At 50.8% G+C, this 21,371-nt stretch overlaps 9 protein-coding genes across 9 annotated transcripts; 5 read left to right on the plus strand and 4 right to left on the minus strand.

The window, feature by feature from the left end:
- Positions 1-1,224: 1,224 nt before the first annotated feature.
- Positions 1,225-2,241, plus strand: CGCS363_v010147 (uncharacterized protein; the record flags this gene model as incomplete). Its single annotated transcript, XM_036641996.1, has 1 exon — positions 1,225-2,241. The coding sequence occupies one exon, from the start codon at positions 1,225-1,227 to the stop codon at positions 2,239-2,241; it is 1,017 nt and encodes a 338-aa protein (XP_036493745.1).
- A 799-nt stretch (positions 2,242-3,040) lies between these two features.
- Positions 3,041-3,937, plus strand: CGCS363_v010148 (uncharacterized protein; the record flags this gene model as incomplete). Its single annotated transcript, XM_036641997.1, has 1 exon — positions 3,041-3,937. The coding sequence occupies one exon, from the start codon at positions 3,041-3,043 to the stop codon at positions 3,935-3,937; it is 897 nt and encodes a 298-aa protein (XP_036493065.1).
- Positions 3,938-5,956: 2,019 nt separating this feature from the next.
- On the minus strand, positions 5,957-6,625 carry CGCS363_v010149 (uncharacterized protein; the record flags this gene model as incomplete). Its single annotated transcript, XM_036641998.1, has 3 exons — positions 5,957-5,963; positions 6,011-6,476; positions 6,532-6,625. 3 exons carry the CDS (start codon positions 6,623-6,625, stop codon positions 5,957-5,959), a joined length of 567 nt encoding a protein of 188 aa, XP_036493066.1.
- A 488-nt stretch (positions 6,626-7,113) lies between these two features.
- Positions 7,114-8,292, minus strand: xylB-0 (Aryl-alcohol dehydrogenase; the record flags this gene model as incomplete). Its single annotated transcript, XM_036641999.1, has 2 exons — positions 7,114-8,027; positions 8,079-8,292. The coding sequence occupies 2 exons, from the start codon at positions 8,290-8,292 to the stop codon at positions 7,114-7,116; spliced, it is 1,128 nt and encodes a 375-aa protein (XP_036493676.1).
- A 436-nt stretch (positions 8,293-8,728) lies between these two features.
- On the minus strand, positions 8,729-9,783 carry CGCS363_v010151 (uncharacterized protein; the record flags this gene model as incomplete). Its single annotated transcript, XM_036642000.1, has 2 exons — positions 8,729-9,421; positions 9,481-9,783. 2 exons carry the CDS (start codon positions 9,781-9,783, stop codon positions 8,729-8,731), a joined length of 996 nt encoding a protein of 331 aa, XP_036493675.1.
- Positions 9,784-10,943: 1,160 nt separating this feature from the next.
- Positions 10,944-11,645, plus strand: CGCS363_v010152 (uncharacterized protein; the record flags this gene model as incomplete). The annotated part of the gene is made up of 1 exon (XM_036642001.1): positions 10,944-11,645. The coding sequence occupies one exon, from the start codon at positions 10,944-10,946 to the stop codon at positions 11,643-11,645; it is 702 nt and encodes a 233-aa protein (XP_036493678.1).
- Positions 11,646-13,463: 1,818 nt separating this feature from the next.
- On the plus strand, positions 13,464-14,179 carry CGCS363_v010153 (uncharacterized protein; the record flags this gene model as incomplete). Its single annotated transcript, XM_036642002.1, has 2 exons — positions 13,464-13,715; positions 13,790-14,179. 2 exons carry the CDS (start codon positions 13,464-13,466, stop codon positions 14,177-14,179), a joined length of 642 nt encoding a protein of 213 aa, XP_036493677.1.
- A 1,078-nt stretch (positions 14,180-15,257) lies between these two features.
- ATR2-0 (Cytochrome P450 monooxygenase ATR2) lies at positions 15,258-17,263 on the plus strand (the record flags this gene model as incomplete). The annotated part of the gene is made up of 8 exons (XM_036642003.1): positions 15,258-15,524; positions 15,585-15,621; positions 15,675-15,766; positions 15,830-15,914; positions 15,970-16,477; positions 16,530-16,696; positions 16,754-17,154; positions 17,219-17,263. 8 exons carry the CDS (start codon positions 15,258-15,260, stop codon positions 17,261-17,263), a joined length of 1,602 nt encoding a protein of 533 aa, XP_036493672.1.
- Positions 17,264-18,963: 1,700 nt separating this feature from the next.
- Positions 18,964-20,052, minus strand: RTA1-0 (Protein RTA1; the record flags this gene model as incomplete). Its single annotated transcript, XM_036642004.1, has 3 exons — positions 18,964-19,508; positions 19,566-19,814; positions 19,869-20,052. The coding sequence occupies 3 exons, from the start codon at positions 20,050-20,052 to the stop codon at positions 18,964-18,966; spliced, it is 978 nt and encodes a 325-aa protein (XP_036493671.1).
- Between the last annotated feature and the right edge of the window lie 1,319 nt (positions 20,053-21,371).

Below are 21,371 nucleotides of genomic sequence, written 5' to 3' on the forward strand. Positions count from 1 at the left end.
AATCCGCAGAGAAACACAAGCCGACGCCTTGCCTGCCCCGAAATGACAGACCTCACACCCTGATGACGACTCCGCAGACGTTACATCGATTGGAATAAGTCGAAGAATGCAAACATGCTCTGCGGTTTCTTGACATACTACCCTTGTCAAATATGACCCCTTTGCCAGTCGTTCTTGGGCGGCTATCACGAGACGCCATGCTAATTTCTGTTCAACCATAAGCTGCAAGTGCTGGCTCGGTTACGAGTGGCCATCGAGACGATTCTCGTCAAATATCTGGAGAAGTTGCAGGAGGATCCAGACCGAAAGTTGGCGGCGTTGTTGCGTCTGTACCGTGATCATGCCGTTTCATGCACAGCCCACAATCTACGCAGTCTCTACGACCAAGTCCAGAAGACTTTATTGATTAAGTATCAATATGATGTCTCATATAATGTGTCCTTGCTTAAAAACGAGTTGGCTTTTCAATATGCATCGTACCAGTCGTCCATGGGGAAGGAATACTATGCGATACAACATGCAAGTATTCGCCAGCTTCCAGCAGAGATGTCGATATTCCCACCCTGCGCAAAGTTGCGAGCCTCAATGCGAAGCTTTTTGCCTAGCGTACAAATTCCATTCCGATGGTGTTGGACGAGTCTTGATAAGCCGCAATGTGGGGGAAGACGGAGATAGTGATACCCAAGATCCATGAAAGATACAATAAGATATGCTACTAGCAGAATATGCACATGTTTCGATATGAGCAATCTGGGCTTTTTACTATTGGTGTCTTTGCAGTTTCTGATTCCTCACTGTGAGACAAAGGATTCAACTTCTGGTTCCGCTAGATCTTGAGACAAATCAGTGTTGAAGACATCACAAACACTACGCTCATTCGCACCTTTCGCGTGTTTGGGTGGGAAGGCTAACTGCAGGAAGGCACGACCTTGGCGACAAACGCTGCTTCCTTTTCCAACAAACGCTTTCACCTGCTGCCTACTTTTGGGAAGAGGTCTCGAAAAATTCTTCACCTTTTCTTTCCGCCTTTCACACCAACAAACAAACCAATTCTTCTCAGTCTTCCACACCCTACCAGCATCGCAAATTCACCATCCAAAATATCGGTAGGCGATTACTCCCATCTATTTGGACCTCATTTATTGACTTTTTGGTCAGGAATTAGACCTCTGCAGTTACCACAACGCTCGTCTGCTGCCACCGCCCACACGTGGCTTCCACCTCATGTCGAACAAACGGCCACCGGTGGCGTCCTTCGCCCCCGAGGAGGGATCAGAGCCCATGACACTGAATCAAACACCCTCTGAGAAGAACGACTCGGTATCTCTCCCGTACGAGGTCTTCCTGCGCATCGTCGAAGCGCTTATCGAGGACATTTTCGACTGGGAAGAGCCAGTCGATTGGGATCTCAGATACCAATATGATTCCTCATCCAGGATTTTCGTTCAGGAGAATCGTGAACGATATGGATTCTTCCCGACGAACTCACAGATGATTCGCTGGTCACGCTCCAGACTCCCTTCTCAGATCAACTACGAAACCCGCCAGATGGTCAACAGAGTGCTTCCCCGGGCCGCCATGCTAAACCAGGACGGAAGCGTCGCTTGGATCGAAGCATGGCTGCGCCCGGACATTGATGCTTTTATTCCCCTCTACACCAAGTCTCCTGGTCTCGACTTCAACCAGATGTGCTTCAATGCAGCTTTGACTTACCCCTCCTCCCGGAACGCATTTGTTAATCACATCGAATACATCCGTCTCCAAGGTTACGACTGGATCACCGACGTCAATGACGACGATCTCGCCGCGCTCGCTACCCTTCCGAATCTTCAGGTGATCCAGATGGAGGTTCGCCGCATAATCTACCTTTACATGGGACAACCTGTTCACTTCGGATTTCGCCAGATCAACTATGAAGCCTTTCCTTGCTTAGGTGAATTGGTGGTGATTTGGGGTGAGAGTTTCATGAAGAAGTTTTCGCCCATGCAGGACAACGGCGTCAGGCTCTACGGTGCAATGCAGGATTGGCCCAAGATAGAGATTCGTGGCACCAAGGAGGGCATTCAGGGCCGGATTCTGGGAGCTAATTGCACTTGCTGCAAGCCAGACGAGGGTGTGAGGGAGGTGAAGGTTGAAACCACGGACGAGTGGGAATGGGATTGGAATCCCTCCAGGTACCTTACGAGACGTCAGAGATATATCATGGACTATGTTGGTCTGCTGTTGGACGCAGAGCAGTAAGGAATAAGGGACTGATTTGGCAAGAATGGATCAGATTCAAGGTTAGCGAGTACGGATTCTGGCTGCCAGGACTAAAGGAATCATAGAATGTCGGGCAATCAATTAGTGAATTTCGCCATGCCTTCGGTGCCGCTTTTCTTAAGTTTAACCTCACCTCATGATTCGTACTCAGTAAGCTCGCTTGTCTACCGGAGATGATTGTGGAACGAGTTCGAGATCTGAGTCCAACGAGCTTTGCAGAACTGGGCAGCGCAAGAGGGCACCACGGGGGTTTGAACATGTGTTAGGATTCAATGTTCAGACCTGCTGACGTTGAAGCCTTCATAGTGTCTAGTTACCTACTGCGGGCAAAAGGCTCGACTTCTTCTAGTGCTGCAAAGACTTGGGACAAAGCATTGCTCGTGGACAGTGAACGAACATTCGCATGGACTTCACCCAGATTCCACCTCCATCCAATCCAAGCTGAGAGGTAGGCCAACTGCGGGAAGGAGCGACCACGTCTACACATGCGACTTCCTATTTCTTCTTTTATTTTCACCTTTGACCTGAATTTGGCTTTAGGCGAGCGTCTTCTAAATTTTATTTTTGACCCTTCACAACTCAACACATTCAACCTTTTTGCAACTCTTGGCAGGTAGCTGGTGAAAACGTATCCGACAGCCAGCAAATTGTGTACGTCTCATTTCTATTCCCAATTCGAATTCGATCTTGATCTGACATTAAAATAGCTCTAGCTGCTACATCACTGGGCAGCTGCCAACACAACCTCCGCATCGAAACTCACATAACTGGGAACAAGATGTCAGACATCCAAATCTTCTCCTTTCAACCTAAGGAGGCACCGCAGCCCAAGCCGCTGCGGGAAACCCCGCCTGGCAAAGTTGGACCAGCTTCTCTTCCGCGCGAACTCTTCCTAAAGATCGTCGATTCGCTCGTTGATGACGTGACGGCCTGGGAGACACCCGCAAGCTGGAAGCTTGAGTACTGCTACGAAGCCCCGTCCAAGCTGGTCGTCAAGGAGCAACAAATGACAATCGCCGAAACCTCGCACTCGCAGATGAAGCGCTTCCAGCGATCCCGCCTTCCTTCACAAATCGACCGCGAGACCCGCCTCATGGTCAACAAGAAGCTCGTCCGAATCACCATGTTGACCGAGAATGGGGCCATCTCACCCATTGACGCATGGGTCCGCCCCGACATCGACCGCTTCGTTGCATTCTGCGCCGCCGGCAAAGATCTCCGCAACCAGGAGCTGCACGTCAGACAAGCAATGACTCTCCCGACCCCTACTTGCGACAGCTTGATCAATTCCATCCAGCGACTCCACTTCCCAAAACTTGAGTACATCTCTCGCAAGAACGCCGCCGCAATCGCTTCCTTCGCTGCCCTCCCTCATCTCAGAGAGATCAGCACCGTCGTCGGAAACTGGGCACCTGATTACAACGAACGTATCGTGCACCACGGAATGAGGAAGATCGACCAAAAGACCTACCCGACCTTGCACAACTGGGCACAACGCCACGAGTCAACTTTTGCGTCCATCTTTCGGCCCCTCAAGAACAAGGGTGTCAAGCTCTTAGTTGACATGATGATCGGTGACAACCCGTTCCTTGAGATTTGCGACACCGAGAAGGGAATTCGCATCAAGACTCTCATTGCCAACTGCAACTGCTGCAGCCATGACAAGATTTATTGAAAATGGGACATGGGAAGTGCAGAATAACGCTTCGGACAATTTGACACGGATGATGGGGTTACCACCGGAGGATAGACACACAGCATTGGAGTCTTGAAGAGATGAGACTGGCTTTTTCTCAGGCTTACATGGACGAAGAAGAAGTGCTGGAGAGGAATTGAAGAATGAGATGGCAAAAGCGAAACACGAGGGGAGGGAGTTGGGTAACACTTATTTTATCTGGTTAACCAAGCTTTTGAGATTGACAACGTTGCGCAACGGATAAAGACTCCTCCACCCCTTCTCCACTTCCATTGACTACAAAAATGAAGATTGACTCGATGTACTGTCAACCCGGTAACCGAGGCCCTCAAGATTTGGATCCAACGAGCTTTGCCGCAGCTCAACATAAGCGCCGGCGGATTCGATGGCTACAGCAGCACGGTGAATGTAACGCTAGGAATGACCAGTAAAGCACTGTAATGCAGCATAAATCCACGCAGCCGCCTACAAAAGGCTGGAGCTCTTGTTGCCATCCCCATTTACCTGACAACCACCCACCAGCCCGGGCTGAACCGCAGAATCCTGTCCAGTCTCTCCGCAACGTCTTTCATCGAGACGATTATCCACGATGAGCCAACTCCACACGCAATCGTTCCCAAAGTTCGGGCACCTTCCGACAGAGATTCAAGACTTAATATGGGGCTTGGCCCTCGAAAGCCCTCCGGCCGCTCACTTCGCTGATCTTGATGATGTGTCTTTTTTAAAACCCACGCGAGCTATCGAAGCACCAGAAGGAAGAAGAAAGTGGCATACATTGGAAGTTCTGATCAAGTTTGGTCCACGCCCGACTTCTATAGCTTCGGGTCATTCATATACCGCACCTCATGCCTTGTTGCTTCAGACGTGCCGAGCTTCGCGCAGGGTTGCGTTTCGACTTGCCAACGCCTGGGGTCCAGGAAGAGCTCTACAACTATACGCAGGGGAAAGGAGCACCTTGCACGACGTCGTCAGCCGCATCGAGTTGAAAAGATGCTCGGCAGGAGGGGACGGAGGCGAAAGACAAAATAATCGAGGACACGGCGAGTACCCCTTACCTGAGACTATAGATGTTCCTTCTCTTTGGGTCGATGGTACACAAGATCTTGTTTTTATACCTAAAGGCTGGGAACGGGAGGCGGAACGACTGCAATGTTGTATCTACGATTTCACATGGACCATTCCGATTCAAAGGGCGCGCTATATTGGTTTAGAGTGGCCATATAGCGGAAGACGTGTCTTTGAATCTTTGGCATGCTTCCTGTTTTCACGATTTCGATGCGATGTCCTTTACGTTATCCTTGGCCCAGACGAGCTTGCACAGCCTCCAGACGCGAATAAAATGACACTGGAGCTTGCTCGGGAGCAAAGACAAAAGCTGGAGCGACGTTTCGAGAGACCAGGAGTTCCAACTGAAGATCTAGCAGCGCATATCCCCGAGAGATTCTGGCGTGGCAAACGGGAGTTTTACGTGGTTAGCTGGGAAGAGCTCGAACGAAGAATGGTGGACTCGCCCTGTCAGGATTTGATAGACATTGCAGCCCAGATACTCGAAATCAGAACAGCGGAGGATGATGTATGTAAAGGTTGCGAAGACAAAGGCTGCGATCTCAAACCAGACATGTTTCCAATTGCTTGGAGGATTATGTCGTGGCGCGATAAGGAGGAGTAAAGTCCACGCGTTATCTATGCTCAGCCGAACCTGACATTTGCGAATTTAATTCTTATGCTGCGAAGAAGAGTATGGAGAACCAGTTTGAAACACATGAACTTGTACCTGATGTGAACTTTATTCCCGTTCAGCCTCCTCAGACAGATTTCTAATATGTAACTGTTACACACTTCCCCTTCCACGCCAGAAGGTTTCCTTGCACAAGCTCTTCGAACATCCAGTTCGCCAGATCTAACCTGCTGATGGTATACCCTACGGTAACTCCTGGCTCATGCGCGGCACCTTCAACTAGGCCAGCATCCTCAACGGTCCAGCCCACCCTGAGGCTCTCAAGTCCTTTCTTTGGCCCATCAGTCAGCAGAGGTGGTCTTACCATAACGTACCCTCCGAGTGGCGACCCTGGCTCTGTTGCGCATTTCTTGATCGCATTCTCCATAGCCGTCGTGTCAGCTTGGGGCACGCGCAAGAGCCAGATGTACAGTGGAATCATGACCAAAGGCTGGTCGCGTTTGATGCCTTGCCCAGTCGAAGAGATGGGAACAAAGACAGGGCTATTTTTGATCGCCCCCGCATTCTTGAGCTGACGCAATGCCTCAATAACCGCAGCGGCTGAGTCTCCCGTGACTGTGAGGTCTTGCATTGAGACGGGTTTGAATGGGTTTAGTTGAAATTTGGGCAAGGCCGTGATGCCACTGAAGATGATTTCGGGATCATAACGGAGAAGCTCAGCACATGAATGTACAGAGCGGGAAGATGGACCCTCCACGATGGCGAGGTTTGTGTCGATGACGGACTCGGGCACGTCGTATGAGATGAGCATTTTCCTCAACTTGGTGGCATCTCGAACGACTAAATGAAAACTGTCAGCTCCAGTCGACCTTGTGCATGGTTGCGAGCTACGTACGTGCTGCAGCTTTGTGGCTAGCCATCAGTGTCCAGGCAAGCACATGACTGAGAGTTGCCCCAGTCGCACCAACGAAAGCTGCTTTGACTGGCATGGTGTTTGCCCTGCTACAAAAAGCTTAGACTGAATTATGTACTGCTAGGTGGTAAGAGAGAATATCGAAGTTAATGATTAAAATGTCAACCTGGCTATCAAGCAGAGGCTGGCCCAATCACGGGGGGACAGGATTGAAGATATATGCGCCCGCTACACGATACCTCTCTCCCATCGGAATCCGCGGCCCCGAAGATGAGTAAAGTAGGTGGAATATAGTCTGAATAAGTTTCGGATAGTCATGTTCAATTCGATGTTGGCCCGATGAACTCCGCTGCTGAGACTTACAAGTTCGTCCAAACTCCACCCGGACTACTCCGGTACGCTCGTGGGCGGACGCCAAGACGGCGACATGGAGCAACTTGGCCCCAACGGAGACCGACTCAATCAAAGGCTTCGGGCCAGTAATTATTTGTATCATTCAATCAAAATTCCAGGTCTTGTAAAGAAGAGACAGAGACAGCCTTTTTTCTATAGAGCTTTTTCGATTCAAGACCAAGCAATAATCGGCTTTACGACATCGCCTCTCTTCATCGCCTCTACGGCTTGTTCAAAGTTGGGATGCTCAAAAACCTTCACTAGCTTCTCGACTGGAAATTTGCCGTCTCTCCACCATTGGACCATCTGAGGAACGTAGTCTCTCGTCCTTACGTGCCCTTGCACAGCTCCGAAGTACTGTTTGCCGCTGACCATGAAAGTTTGCATGTGGATCGAGATGTTCGACTCCGGCATTCCAGTGCCGACCTGAATGATCTTGCCCATATACCTGGTGCCATCAATCTGCGCAGCCAATAGTGGCGGGTACGCACTTGTGTCGATGCTGATGGTTGACCCGAGTCCTTCTGCTGCCTCCTTGATCTTCTCCGTAACCTGCTTCATATCGAGGCCGGTAGTGTTGATGACATGAGTGGCGCCGAGGGATTTTGCAAGCTCAAGTCGAGACTCTAGCCGATCAATTCCGATGATGGCCTTGCAACCCTGGTTCTTCGCCGCAATTATAGCGGCGAGTCCAACGCCTCCCATACCGGCAATGGTGACGCAGTCCTCCGATCCAGCCTTTGCGACATTGATGACGGTTCCGCTACCGGTTTGCAGTCCACATCCCAGTGGGGCCAGGATTCTGAGGTCGTCTCGACTGAGACCAAGACCAGCGACGTTGACGACCGACTTGTCACTAACAACGGTGTGGTGCGCAAGACTTGACTGCCCGAAGAATCGTCCCCCAATTCTGTCAGAGAAGACGGGCTCGCCCATAAAGTTGATCTCGAAGAAATTGGTGCAGTGAGAAGGCGGTCCTGTTTTACAGACATGGCACGAGCCGCAGTATGAGAATGAGAGAAGAACTGGGTCACCGGGCTTGACGTGAGTAACCGACATGCCAACATTGACAACATATCCCGAGCCTGGAAAATGTCAGAATTTGCAATTAAGAAGATTCAAGATCATTGTCTCACCCTCATGCCCAAGAACTCTTGGGTAGTATACGCCCGGAACACCGGCGTCTGCTGGAGTATTGCCACAGTGAAGGTCCGTATGGCAGATACCTGACGCAACTATTTCGACAAGAACCTCATCGTCACGCAGGTCTCGAAGTGTCACGGGCTCAATGGCCCATTTGCCCTCAGAAATCGGGCCCCTGGCCACAATAGCCTCGGACTTGAACGACATTCTGGAAAGGCTGGATAATATGTCCCAAGGGTATTGGGAAAAATACGGTCTTTGAAAGAAATAGAATTGGCGTCCAGTGGATGGATGAGGGGAAGTCATTAGTGAGGGGTCGCAGGGCGCCTCCGGCGATAAGCGGAATTGGCCGGCGATTCTTCTGTGCTGCAACTTAGGTAAACCCCTCCTCTAATAAAATTGATAAGACAAGATGCTCACTTTAAGCACCTGCCATTTGGGGTTATCCCCATTATGATGCTACAGAACTATTATTGAAGAGAGACTCTCGTCAATGATTTGCGAATGGCAGTTTGATTTTGAAAGAAACACAGTCGCGCGAAGAGTCCCCGGAGAGGGCAATCCGTGCAACACTAGATTCCGAGCGGAAAAGCACGAGAAGAACGTTGCAGGAGCTCAATTCTTTGAGTGCTTGTTATGGGCCTCATAGCCTTCTCCTCCTCTCTCCCGCTCTATGGAGAGCCCGTTCGAAGTCTGACATTAATGGATAATCAACACTGTCCCATACATCCCTCGATCTTTGATCATAAGCCTCTGGACTTAGCGGCTTTCTCTCCCAAATATCGCGATAGATGCCAGTATTCTCAATCGGCTCCTCAGGGTCTTCTCGACGAGTGTTATGCTCGTCACCCAGTATAGGCAGAAGACTCAAGTCGGGGTTCCTAGATGTCAAAAATTCCAGCAGACTGAGCTTTTGGTCTTCATTCAGCTGGAATATCCGATACGTTACATCTTCCCGATCAGGATGGAACCATACGGAGTCATTTTGCACATCTGAGGCTGACTCAGGCGAGCGTCGGTCGAATAAAACTACGCCGCCGAAGATGCGGGACTCAGCCCAGTATCCGACCATATCCGCAATCCCATCAGGATACTGGTCATGATCATGATACCATTCGTGCCTGAAGAGTGTAGGCCACGCACCCTCTGGATAGAAGTCCCAGAACAAGTCATCTTTAGGAGGTTTCCATGATGCTATACCATCCTCTTTGTGTAGGCTGGTGTCCAATTTGAAAATTTGAACAGCAATTTGATGAACTGCGACGGCAACCAGCTCAATCAGGCGCACCTTGAAGGCTCGCGATCCCACCGACGCCGCGCGGTAGTCGTTGATAAGCTGACCATCAGTTAGCAAGGAGTTTCTGGCTTATGTAAAATGGTGAAGGGAATCATTACCTTTGAATCTATCTGGATTGCTCCATGGTCGAACTTGTCCCGAAACTCGTGTGTCTTTTGTATCACACCCGGGCAAAGCTGTTGATGCAGGTCGTGAATGGGATGTCCGTTTGGCAATGATCCATTGCCGCTGTCTTGCGCAACTTCCGAGAGAGGCAGTCCGTCGATAATTTGTGCGAAGGTGATTTCCGCGATTTCGGTCGCTAGGACGTTCCATAGTGCTCTAGTGAAGGCGTCGCGGTGGTCGCCGTCACCCAATCCAACATCGATGGAAATACGATGAAAAGTGCTTGCGTCTGACATTGCGAAAGCGCTTGAATGGTTTGGCGACGCGCTTACTGGTGGTTCTATGATAGAAGTGGTTATCAATTTTGAGAGCGACACGTGGTAGATGGAGGAGAGGTTGCAAGGTAAAGAATCTGAAGGGCTAGTGCTGTCTGCTTGCCAGCCGAGATCGAGTTCAGCTTCCCGTCGTTTGTAGGGGAAAGATTTCAGTTGGTCCTGAAATAGCGTGAATTGACAGCGCTACATGCCACATACAAGGGTTTTTGATCTGGCGCCCGTTGGTCCGGAAGCCCCGCAGCATACAATGGAAGACGTAGGTAGCTATCTCAGCGCTAAGTTGCGCAGCTGTGATTGGCTCTCCGAAACAGGTTCACCAACAACATGCAATAAACTTTAGGATGCGCGCGGTTGAAGAAGAACACATCTTGAAAATGTGCAATACAAGGCGATTCCGCCCAAATTTGGGACGACTTTGCCCATCGGTCTCCCCTCGATGGCTTTGCGGCCTACCCCACTGGCCGCATTATCGAACACGGACTGTGAAAGCGACTCAGATGTCATTGTTGGTTCGGTCGCTCAGGCAGGCCGCAGCCCGCAGCAGCGACCTTGTCCAGCCGTCCTTTCCACCTCTGAAGAACGGCCGGGGCAACTCCCAGGAAGTATTCACTCCAATGATATACCAAGTTGGGGTTGTGGTTTCATGAAGAATATGCCAGGGGCATGTCGGAGTAAGCGCCGGTCCCTGTACCCGCGAGGCGCTGAGAAAGGGCGGAAGTTGGCAAGGTCTCTATCGACTGGCCCAACTCATGTAATCAGCAAGCGAAGTAATATTTAGTCGTGGACGCAATGATTCTTTGGTGATGCCCGGAGGAATTCTGGTTATTATGATTCTGTCTTTGATTTGTTTTTAAGCGCTTCAAGGTTTTTCTTTGGCTGCGGCAATACTCGACACTCTTGAATTTACGATTCTCTCTTTGCCTGTATTGAGTACGTATTACCGTCCAAGTGCTTAGGCAACTTAGAAGCTCACGCAATGATAAGACAAACCTCAGCCCGATATGTCGTCTATGCCACAGAGAGTTGGGGGGCTCGTCGTCCATAACGAAGCAGCAGACAAAACACATGTTCCACTTCCTCCGAATTCACAAAGATATCGATGCGTCGAAGCTATCATTGATATGGCGCTTTGCATTCTGGAGTCGCCACAGGGGAAACAGAGCCTCGTCGCCCTCGCCAATCAACTAGTCGCATTGCGCAACGCCAAGAAAAAGCCTCAGAAACATCTCTACACAGGCTCTCCCGAGGACATGCACATGGCTATCAATCTGTTCTTGCAGAAGATCAGATCAAGCTTTCCATTTGTGTTCTTGACTCTTTTTGACGGCGAGGGCGTAACGACTAAGGAGGAGGGAGAATGGGGAGATAACCTTCAGAACTACGAGCCTCAAAGGGCAGTCTGGTTGGCATTGCACAGCCACATAATCGACAACATGCTGTTCGCCCGCCAGCAATCGAAAGAGGTTGCGGGGCACAGCTATGCGTTGTTCAAGTTTCAGATGGTGATCACCGTCGCTCACGAAATATGTCACATGTTGACCAATTTCTTGACCGATGCAGATCGGCCCCATACCCCACCTGGCCTGAAGGTGGCAGGTTACGGGAATAGGATGACTGGTGAATCTGGCCGGTGGTGGGAAGTACAGATGTTTGGGGGTCTCGTCGAATTTTATGAAAATCAGAGAGACCCTTTGGGGGCTCGGCAAGCTGGAGTACCCTACTTGATGACGAACGGCAACCCCAAGTCCCCAGCAAGGCAGCTATCCACCAACTATGTCCTCGACTTTGTGAACGGCAGTACGTTATTTATTCCACCAACTTAGGTTCAAGCTGGCTGACGTTGCGGTAGATTATTCATACCCTGCTCGGGCATCTTCAAATGCGCCCTTGACGACAAGACAGGCTCTTCGTGGTTCAAGCAGAGAAGTTTCAGAACTACGCCCGAAGGGCATCTCCAAAGCTCCTCCTACATCATCTCCCCCGCGGGGTAACACACCTTCAGGCTCTGGGTCTGTTGGGAGTTCGAGTTCAGCCTGGCGAAGACTGCCATTTGGTTTCTCTCGCCGTTCAGCAGGGCGTTCCGGGTAGTTGTTCTTTGAATTGGCAGCCTGCGCTGTTCAGTTTATTCGCAGCCGATTTCGTCGTCTCTCGTCGTTATCGCTATCATTGTCGTCGTTGCGGTTGTCGGTGGAGACTGGCTCATAGGAGCTCGGGAAATAACACTCAAACAGGAGGCTGGGCTTTCGCAATGGCGCGTGTGTCTTACATCTCTTGCAGCATGGGCAAGGGGTGAGAAAGAGTCTTGTTTGGCCAATTCGGATTCGGGTTCGGTCATCATCAATATGTCGTCGAAAGAAGGTTAAAAGACAAGTGGATCAGATCAATTGAGATGTTTAGAATGGAGTACGGGGCTAGACTCAAACATGGAAGAGAGTCATAGGCCTTGCTGCACATCGTGACTTCACCTTTGAATAACAGCATGTTTCATTGCAGGGAGCGCCATGCCTTTTGCTTACTGATTTTGGGAATTCCACGGACAATGTGCTGCAAGGCACCGGTAAGTTTTTGAAAGACGCGTACGCGCGTTGGCAGGGTCAGATCCTCAGCATTTCGTTTGCCAAACCCCTGATCGCTTCATTTTACGGCCGAATTGCGATGTCGGCCGATGTCCCCGCAAACTCACTTGGGTTGGAGTTGCCCTCGGCTAGGCCTGGGAAGAATTTTGTCAAGATGGGCACCATCCGATAGGCCTTGTGGCCACACCTCAACATAAGCTTCGCCCGAAGGTCGAAGACGCCACACCCGAAAGTAGTAGTTCATTCGCGAGGAGAAAACTCACTGGCGCGAGCAGGCTTTCCATCACCCCTCTTTTGGTGCACATCAAAAGCTTGTTAAGAGCAGCAATCGACTCGAATTGCCAACTGTTTCCCCCAGGCTAGCAGCTTTCTCATGAAGCTCGTGCTTGTTGTTATTCCAGAACGGCTGTCAAAATCACCCTTGATGGTTGCTTGTGGCACAGCAGAATAAAGGAGATGTTCGGTGATATCAATTGAGGCCGTTTGAGTCGGCAGCAAGACACACAGCTCAGAATTGTTCTGAATTTCCTTTTCGCAGGGTAACAACAGCGTGACCGAGCGCTTAAGCGAAGTTCAATTTGCCTTGAAATGACATCACCTGCTAGGCACACTGTCTCTGCTTTGGCATGAAGTGACTTAGCTGCGCTAGACTTCACTCGTTGATTCACGATGCTTGGCGGTTAACGGCACTTAGCGGCGATCATTTACCAGGGTCTTCTTAGGCCTCGCCCTGAATCTCAAGTTAGTGGTCTCAACCCCTCTCAGTGCCCCTAGCTCCCGTACTCTTCCGTCCACCAAAAGGGCGGCGATTTTAGGCAGGATCACGCCGTCGATTGTCTAGCTCCGTAATGTGGCCACGAAAGATCCTTCGAGCATTTCGGTCCCGGAAGTTCACCGGTTTACGAAGGAATAAAGCCTAGACCGGGTTGTCTGCCTAGATGTTTTTTTCAGGGGTAATACGTATAAAGCCCAAGCAGAGATTCGACGAAGCAATCGTAGTTGTGTTTTCAGATCAACGACTTACTCGAACCATCCCTACCATTCACTTATAAAGTTCGCACCAAAATGGCCTCGCTCGCTAAGTTCGTCACCGCCACTGCCGCCCTCTGCCTGGCGGCGGCCCCTCTCACCGCCGCAGCACCGAACGTGACTGCCGAGCTGATCCCCGGCGACTGCTCCGTATACCCGGAGTACGATGCCTCGACCGGCCAGGCGGGGCCGTGGTCGATGCAGGCGACGGATACAGGAGAATACATTACCGGCCACGGGCTGACAGCCATTTACTCCCGCGGCTCAACTGGCATCCGATGGGGATTCGTAAGTTCCATGCCGGAAGCCGCCACCCCCGATTGGGGAACCTTAGTACACTTGCTTACTCCAACAATGATCAGATGGCCGTGCTTGACAAAGCTGGCGTGGCGCAGAACCCCCTTCGATGTGTCAACGGAAAAGGTATTCAAGGCTACGTGCCTACAGGCGTCTCGGGTTACACATGGCAGAACCTCGTTGCAGCCGATATTCCGTACGACGCTCTCCTGATGTACGAGGTTAACGGTACCGAAATCCAGCCGTACTCGCATTACATCAACGGAACGAAGCAGAGCGGAATCTTCTTAGGCTCCGAAGGCTACACGACGTGGGGCTTCAAGAAGGATACTGACACAGAGCAAGGGACTTACTGGGAGGCAAGACTTCTGGGAGCTGACAGCGAGGACCCTTCCACTGGCAAACCACTTTTTGATGGGGAGATTACTGGCTTCCTTAAAGTTTACGGCTCGTAAATATGACAGTGCATGACGACCTCGGCGTCTGTCAACCGGTGGGAGATGACACCTAGGCGCCCGCAAAGTTATCCGACGTATTGCTGTCCCGACTGGGAGGGCGAACACACCAATAAATCATTTTCAGAGTCTTAGCAATCTGAAAGCAGTAGTTTCCTACTCGTTCAGTCTGCTCCAATTCCATTATTTGCAGGTTTCGTCCAATCATTGGCCGCTTTGACCGCCTTTGAAAAGTAGCATACCGTGAATAGAAGCGTTTGAAACATTACAGGTTGCTTCCCGCATGAGAAGATGGGAAGCCTTGGCAGCGGGAGAAATAATCAAAGCGAGGCTCCGAGAAGGGTTTCCCAACGAAGCTTTAGCGACGGCTTCTTGCTTGACATCGCGTGAGTTCACGATGGACAAGCAACTCTGCAACGTAGCGTCTTACCTGCCACGCTTGCTTTCTAGGGCGCACCGTCCAGTTCTTATTCTTAAACGACGTCGTGCTTTACAATCTGTTTGGCTACTTCTGACGATCAGACTCGCGAATACGAAACCGATAGGGTCGTACATCGTTTACCACGCGAGCTTCAAGCAGTCACCCTTGGCTCGGACTTTAAGTCAAGCCCGTCCACCTCCCCAACCTGGCTCCCCGCGTTTTGCCTCCCCCCAGCACACTTGCCCGCGGCGCTAATGCAACTTCTTCAGATCACTTTGTCATTCGTCCCGTTGATCGGCACAGGGGTGAAGAGCCACCCTCCCTCCGGTAGTTGAGGCGGTTCCACCCGGTTTCGCATGCCGCGGACAAGTTTCGTAACCCACCGGCTATTCGTTCTACTCGTACTCGTTCGAGGCTCTCCCGTCGGTTATGTGGCAGACTAACAGTGCCTTTCGTCATGGTGGGGGACCTCCATGCGAACAAGGAGGTCAGGGGAGCTGGCGGCGGTGTTTGCTGTCATGCTGGAGCCAACCAACTGGAGCGCGGATCTGGAGGGTGTGAAGGACTGCGAGACTATATTACATCCTTAGGTCCCAACTTCTTCTGAGTTTGTTCATCTGTTCAAGCACACCATCGCAGACGTGCCGATCGCCCAGAATGTCGATGTCGATGCTCCCCAACATGAACGCCACCACTATGCCAGTGGTGGACACCACCGTCTTCGAAGAGTTGGCCAACCGCTGGCCGATCGCAGCGACTGCTGTGTTTGCCTGCGTCGTTGCCGTTCTGCTGCAGAGCGTTCTCAAGAGCGACCCGTGGGCGGACCTTCCCATGATTGGGACAGAATTCGGAGGAGCCGAGAGTCGAAGAAAGAAGTTCCTCAGCGGATCAGCGAAGGATATGTATCTTGACGGATACAAGAGGGTAGGTGACGGCATCGCGAGACAAGTTGCGATCATCACGACTAACACCGGGGCCTTGTAGTTCAAAGAGAGAGCTTGGAGGATTACTACGACCAGGGGTAAGTCTTGGCGGTAGTTAGACTCTTTCGACGAGTTGCTGACACAACCTCAGCATCGCCGAATATTGTCGTTGCTCCCAAGTTCATGAACGAGTTGAAGAGACTGCCCGACGATGTTCTCAGCTTTAACAAGGCTATTGAAGAGGTTGGTCTCCGGAAAGAAGCAGAGTAGAGGGTTAGAGGTGACCTTGCTAAACCTCTGTTGCAGTTCATGCACGCCAAGTACACCAAGGTCGAGACCGACATTGATTTGCTGCCTCACACCGTTAAGAGCAGCTTGACCCCAGCACTTGGTAAATGGTCTACATTTTGCATGGCTGCAGCTATCGTTGACTAACAGCGACCTAGTACGACTGAACCCCATTATCGCAGACGAAGTCATCGAAGCCCTGCGCATCGAGCTCCCACATTCTGGAGAATGGACTGAGGTCAAAATTATGGACAAGCTCCTCCGCATTGTCGCAATGGCATCTGGACGCGTCTTCATCGGCCCTGAGCTTTGTCGCGAGGAGGAATACCTTGACGCCGCGATCAACTACACCGTTGACTTGATGAAGGCCATTCGCAAGATCTCTGATCTTAGGCCCTGGACACGCCGATTTGTCGCTCCAGGACTGCCAGAGGTGAAGAAGGTACACGAGCGCATCGATGCCGCAGACAAGTTCTTGCGACCTGTTGTGACTGCCAGACGCGAAGCAGCCAAGGATCCTGACTACCAGAAGCCCTATGACATGTTGCAGTGGATCATGGACGCGCAGACCAAATTCGGCGAGAAGGATGACAAGGAGCTTGCTAGGTACCAGCTCGGCATCAGCTTCGCTGCTATCCATACTACAACGGTTACCTCTACCAACGCGTACGCTAACCCCCTTTTTCTAACATGGATGAATAACTCACGAGGACTCTAGGTTCTACACGTTGGCAGCCATGCCTGAGTTGATCCCCATTTTGCGAGAGGACGTCCAGCAGGCATTGGCCGAGAGCAATGGTGTCTTCACCAGCCTTGCGATGCAAAACATGAAGAAGTTGGACAGCTTCTTGAAGGAGACCATGAGATTTTATGCGCTTGGTTCAAGTGAGTTGACGTTCTTCCCATTGAAGGAAATTAGGAGACTGACAGTGCCTTCCTTAGCATCGTTCACGCGTAAGGTTCTGAAGACCTTCACCCTGTCAAACGGGCAAGTCATCCCCAAAGGCTCCATCATCGAGATCCCCATGATCGGCATCAACAATGATGACGAGTACTTCCCCGACCACGACAAATTCGATGCCCTTCGCTTTTACAAGCTGCGCCAGGCAAAGACAGAGCAGGAGACGGGCACAAAGCAGGCCGAGGTTGTTGCCCTCAACCAGTTCGTCAGCGTTGGTGGCCCCACGAGCCTGACGTTCGGATTTGGTCGCCACGCATGCCCTGGTCGGTTCTTCGCCGTCAATGAGATTAAGATGATTATGGCGACAACCTTGGCGAATTATGACATCAAGATGGTTGAAGGTAGCACTGAGAGATACAAGAATTTGGATTTCGGGTCTGTCGTAAGTTACTCACCAAGGCTGCTCTCCTTTAGGGTTATAATCGCAACGCTGACTTCACAAATAGACCCAACCTGATCCCGACAAGAAGATCTTGATGCGCAAGCTTTGAAGAGAGTATTGAGTGACGGGACGCACTTTTGAAGTCGAGTAATGGGAGGATTATACACATTGTAATGGCATTGATGGCGAGACTGATCAAGGCGAGGAGAGTTCCGGATGCCTAGACCGTCTCAGCTTTAGAGCGAACCCTGCAAAGACTGAGTTCTATCGAAAATTCTTTGGACTTTGAGCAAAAACAACTATATCCACGCGGTTGAAGAAGTGCGACATCAAAAGGCGTTCGGGAGTTGGCTTTGCTCCCCTCCATCCGATCGCACCTGCCTCTTGCAGTCGTTGTCGATAGGCTTAAACTGCTCAAAGCTCAAGTGATTATTACGCTCTTGCAAACTTGGTATTCACCCCGAGAATGCCCCAAAGTCCAAGAAGAACGCTGGTGCCGAATCTGAAAAGTCCCTGGCCTGGCACACCTTCGCAGTAGCACACGTAACCATCGACAGCTCCCATCCCCACCAATAGGCTCATCATAGTATCAAGCGCCTCGAAATTTCCCCGGAGAAAGAAGGTCCACATGGCAACTCCCCAAAGCGACATTCGCATGCCATAGATCTTCCAAGCCGACTGCGCCTCAATGGATGTCTGAATGTGCGCGGGAAGGCCGAACTCGCGAATGGCGCCAGACGGGTTCCAGAGAGGCATCGCACCCCTGATCGTGAAGGTGGTGGCAAGCAGCAGTGGCAGGGCGTGGACGGGATGGAAACGAGGCATGTTTGATCGATTGACAGCTATCGATGACCCGCGATAATGGCGTCCACACAATGAAGGCAGCTGATATTCCTGGAGGCTGATGCAGTTGGTCTAGAGTTTGTGTCTTCGAAGTGCAAGTAAGCTGCCCTGATGACCTCTTAGAGCGAAGGAAGCGGGGGCATAGTGCGGGTCTCGCTTCAGACCACCCAAAGTCCCTAATAAAAGATGTTCCAATGCTATGCCCAGTGACGGCTGAGCTTGGGTGACTCTAAACGGACAAGTGCTGACGTTGGAACCACTGGGCTCTGAACGGGGTTCGCGAAAGCAGTGCCAAGATCGCCAGATAATGCAATTGCTTGCATACTAACTACCACTGGCTATTAAAGTTGATGCGAACACGACTTATTTGATCAAGTGATTCGGACAACAACCGGTGTTGGCGCGGGCCCGAAAAGGGAGCAATCGGGCGTAGTGGACCCAACCACGGACCGGGGCGTCCGGATGCACCGCCGACCGAAGAAAGATGCTACGTTGGATCTCAAGCAATCAGCGCCCCAGATACATAACACAATTTCTGCATGAGTTTCAAACTGCTTATGTATTGTTCCTACCACAAGACCTTGAACCATTACGACGAGGGCGACAAGTAGTGGATCTGCTCTTTAGCTGAGAGCCTCAGCTGCGCAGATTGAAGCACAACCAGGTATTCTTGGTGTTCTCCTTCCAACCTCAAGCTTTCATTTATGTTATCATACAGTCTACTTTATACAAGCCGTCCATGTCATGCGCTGTTGCTTCATGTGCTCAGATATTGCACGAGCACCCAGCCATATACCCATTTCCCATCCAGCCCGAATTACAAATGAAAATGCCCGTCGACAGAAAAATCACGACGCTCATCGCCCACCGGTCGGCTCATATGCCCATTCCCTCCAGTCTTCGGTCGACACCCGAAGCTCTACTGCTGAGTCTGCGGGAAGCTCACCCCGTTTTTGCTGAGTCTCTTCACCTCCGAAAGTCTCCCTGGGTACCGTGATACGGCTCGTAGGGGCTCGGCGGTCCTTGATGCTGTTGCTGTTGGTACTTGGGTTGCTGATATTGGCCGCTCTCCATCAAGTAACCCTCGGACAGTACCTCTGAGCTTGACACCTGCTTGAGGCTGGTGTCACGGTTGTTGATGACGCGACTGGGATGGAACCAGTTGAAAAGCACTGATGTAAGACCCATGAGAAGCGCGTCAAAGACGTAGATGTACATCTCTTTTGACTGGAGCTCTCCCCCGCTTCCTTGGACGTATTCCGCGACACGGAACAACGAGCGAACCATGATCATAAGACTAGTTCCGTAGAGAACCCAAAGGAGGCCTTTCCAAGGGGTATTAAGAGTGTATGTCTTCGGGGTTGGGTTGCGAGAAAGGCGCATGTGGAAGATGAGGGTGACGACCATGAAGAAGCCGAAGAAGAGGATCTGAATACCGAGACCGCCGACAATGATGTTCTCTCCCAGTTTGACGGAATCTCTGTCTTTGGCCGTTGCAAGCATACCGCCACCTATTTGAAGAAGTTAGTTTCCCATCCAGCAACGAGATGTAGGGGCCTTGAACTAACCTCCGCTCTGGGCGAAGAAAGATAGGAGATCACCGAGAACAAAAACCTTGGTCAGCCAATTCGGCCTGATCAAAGAGTAGTTTCCGGCATCCAGGAGGTTGATCAAACGACCCAAGATCATGTAAATCGATGCAGCGAACAGGGCTGGTCCTAGCAGGAGGAGAATTGACTGGATGATGTAGGGATTCTTGGTGTAGTCCGGTGCTTCTTGTGCAGACATAGCGCGACCGACGTAACCAACGGCCTCAACTAGTCCGCATTAGCCAAGCTCCAACCCACTCGATATTTGACAAGGCAACTTACAGAGACATCCTATCACGAAGGGGATGAAATACCATGTTCGGGCTCGCACCAGCTGCCAAATGTGCAAGAGCCCCGAAAGACCGAATACTCCAATGAAAATGACAGCTGCTACCATGGACGGCTCATAGTGGTAGAATACGAAGCCCTTCGACGCACCCTCCGTTGTTGTACTGTTGTCGGCCATGATGGATGTCTATCTCGGTGGGTAGGCCTGAGTCGTTGATGTAGTATTTGCGCGGTATGATTCTGTGAAAGACTGGACTCTGTGAAAAAGAAGGAGAGTAAATTGCCAACGATGGAAAAACGAGAGTAAGGAAAAATAATGTATTTGTCGATGTTGAAGCTGATGATCTATCCACATGTCCTTTCCATCTAGAAACTCGGGTGATATAAGTAACTACCCTCCCCCATTTTGTCCGACCCCTTTGTTGCACTGCCCGTGTTGACATGCGCGCTGTTTGTGATGCAAAACAGCCATCGATACGGCCGCCCCTTGCATACGGCAGAATTATGGACAACACTTGCAGATTTTGAGATTATACGCGGAGACCCGGTAGGGCTGAGCCTCTTCCTCCGAGCCTTCTGCTCCGGCGCCATCTTCGGAGCAAATCCGCACGGGGGCCATTGAATGCGAATCGGATACGCGTATGAAAAGACTAGGTGCCTCTTACACTCCGTTGCGTTGACAGCGTCCACCCCGCAGTTTTTAGCCCGAAAAAGGCAAAAAAAGGGGCTTTTTACCGAAAAACCACCAAATCGCCCTAAACTTCGTCTACTAATACCTCTATGCGTACGCAATGCGCGTAAATAAAAAATATATCAATCGATAGCCCTCGATTAGGTGATTATAATGATATCTTTTTTATTCTCGCGCATTACGTACACATAGAGTTATCTAAGTGTGAAGTTAAGGCTAATTTTAAGGGGTTTTTTAAGCGGACAGTTCAACGTAACGCGCCGGGGGTTTCGTTTTTTCTTTTTAGCGTTACGTTAAGTGTCCGCTAACCTAGAAACCCCCTTAAAACCCCCTAAACTTCACACTTAGATAACTCTATACGTATATAATGCGCGAGAATAAAAAAGATATCATTATAATCACCTAATCGAGGGCTATCGATTGATATATTTTTTATTTACGCGCATTACGTACGCATAGAGTTATTAAAACGTGAAGTTTAGGGGGTTTTAAGGGGTTTCTAAGCTAGCGGAAAATTTTCCTTCCGGGTCAAACTTGGGGGCGGACGCTGTCAACGCAACGGAGTGTAGGGGACAAGGGTGTGCTGCTCGGGGACGCCTTACGCTACACCAAAAATGGCTTCAGGGGCGGCCTTTAACGGTACAAAGTGAAAAGCCCGAGTTGAGGTGGGCGAATGATAAGGTGCTCCATCCGCGTATTCGTCACCGGAGCGAGCATCCCTGACTCCCGCGCGTTTCTCCGTGGCTTTAGAGACCAATCATTGCCAAAGGGACCCCTAAAAATGGATCCAGTTGCTTAAAAATTAA

This window comes from Colletotrichum siamense (assembly GCF_013390195.1).
Source record: "Colletotrichum siamense strain Cg363 chromosome Unknown KSG_Cg363_contig06, whole genome shotgun sequence".
NCBI classification, from domain to species: Eukaryota; Fungi; Ascomycota; class Sordariomycetes; order Glomerellales; family Glomerellaceae; genus Colletotrichum; species Colletotrichum siamense.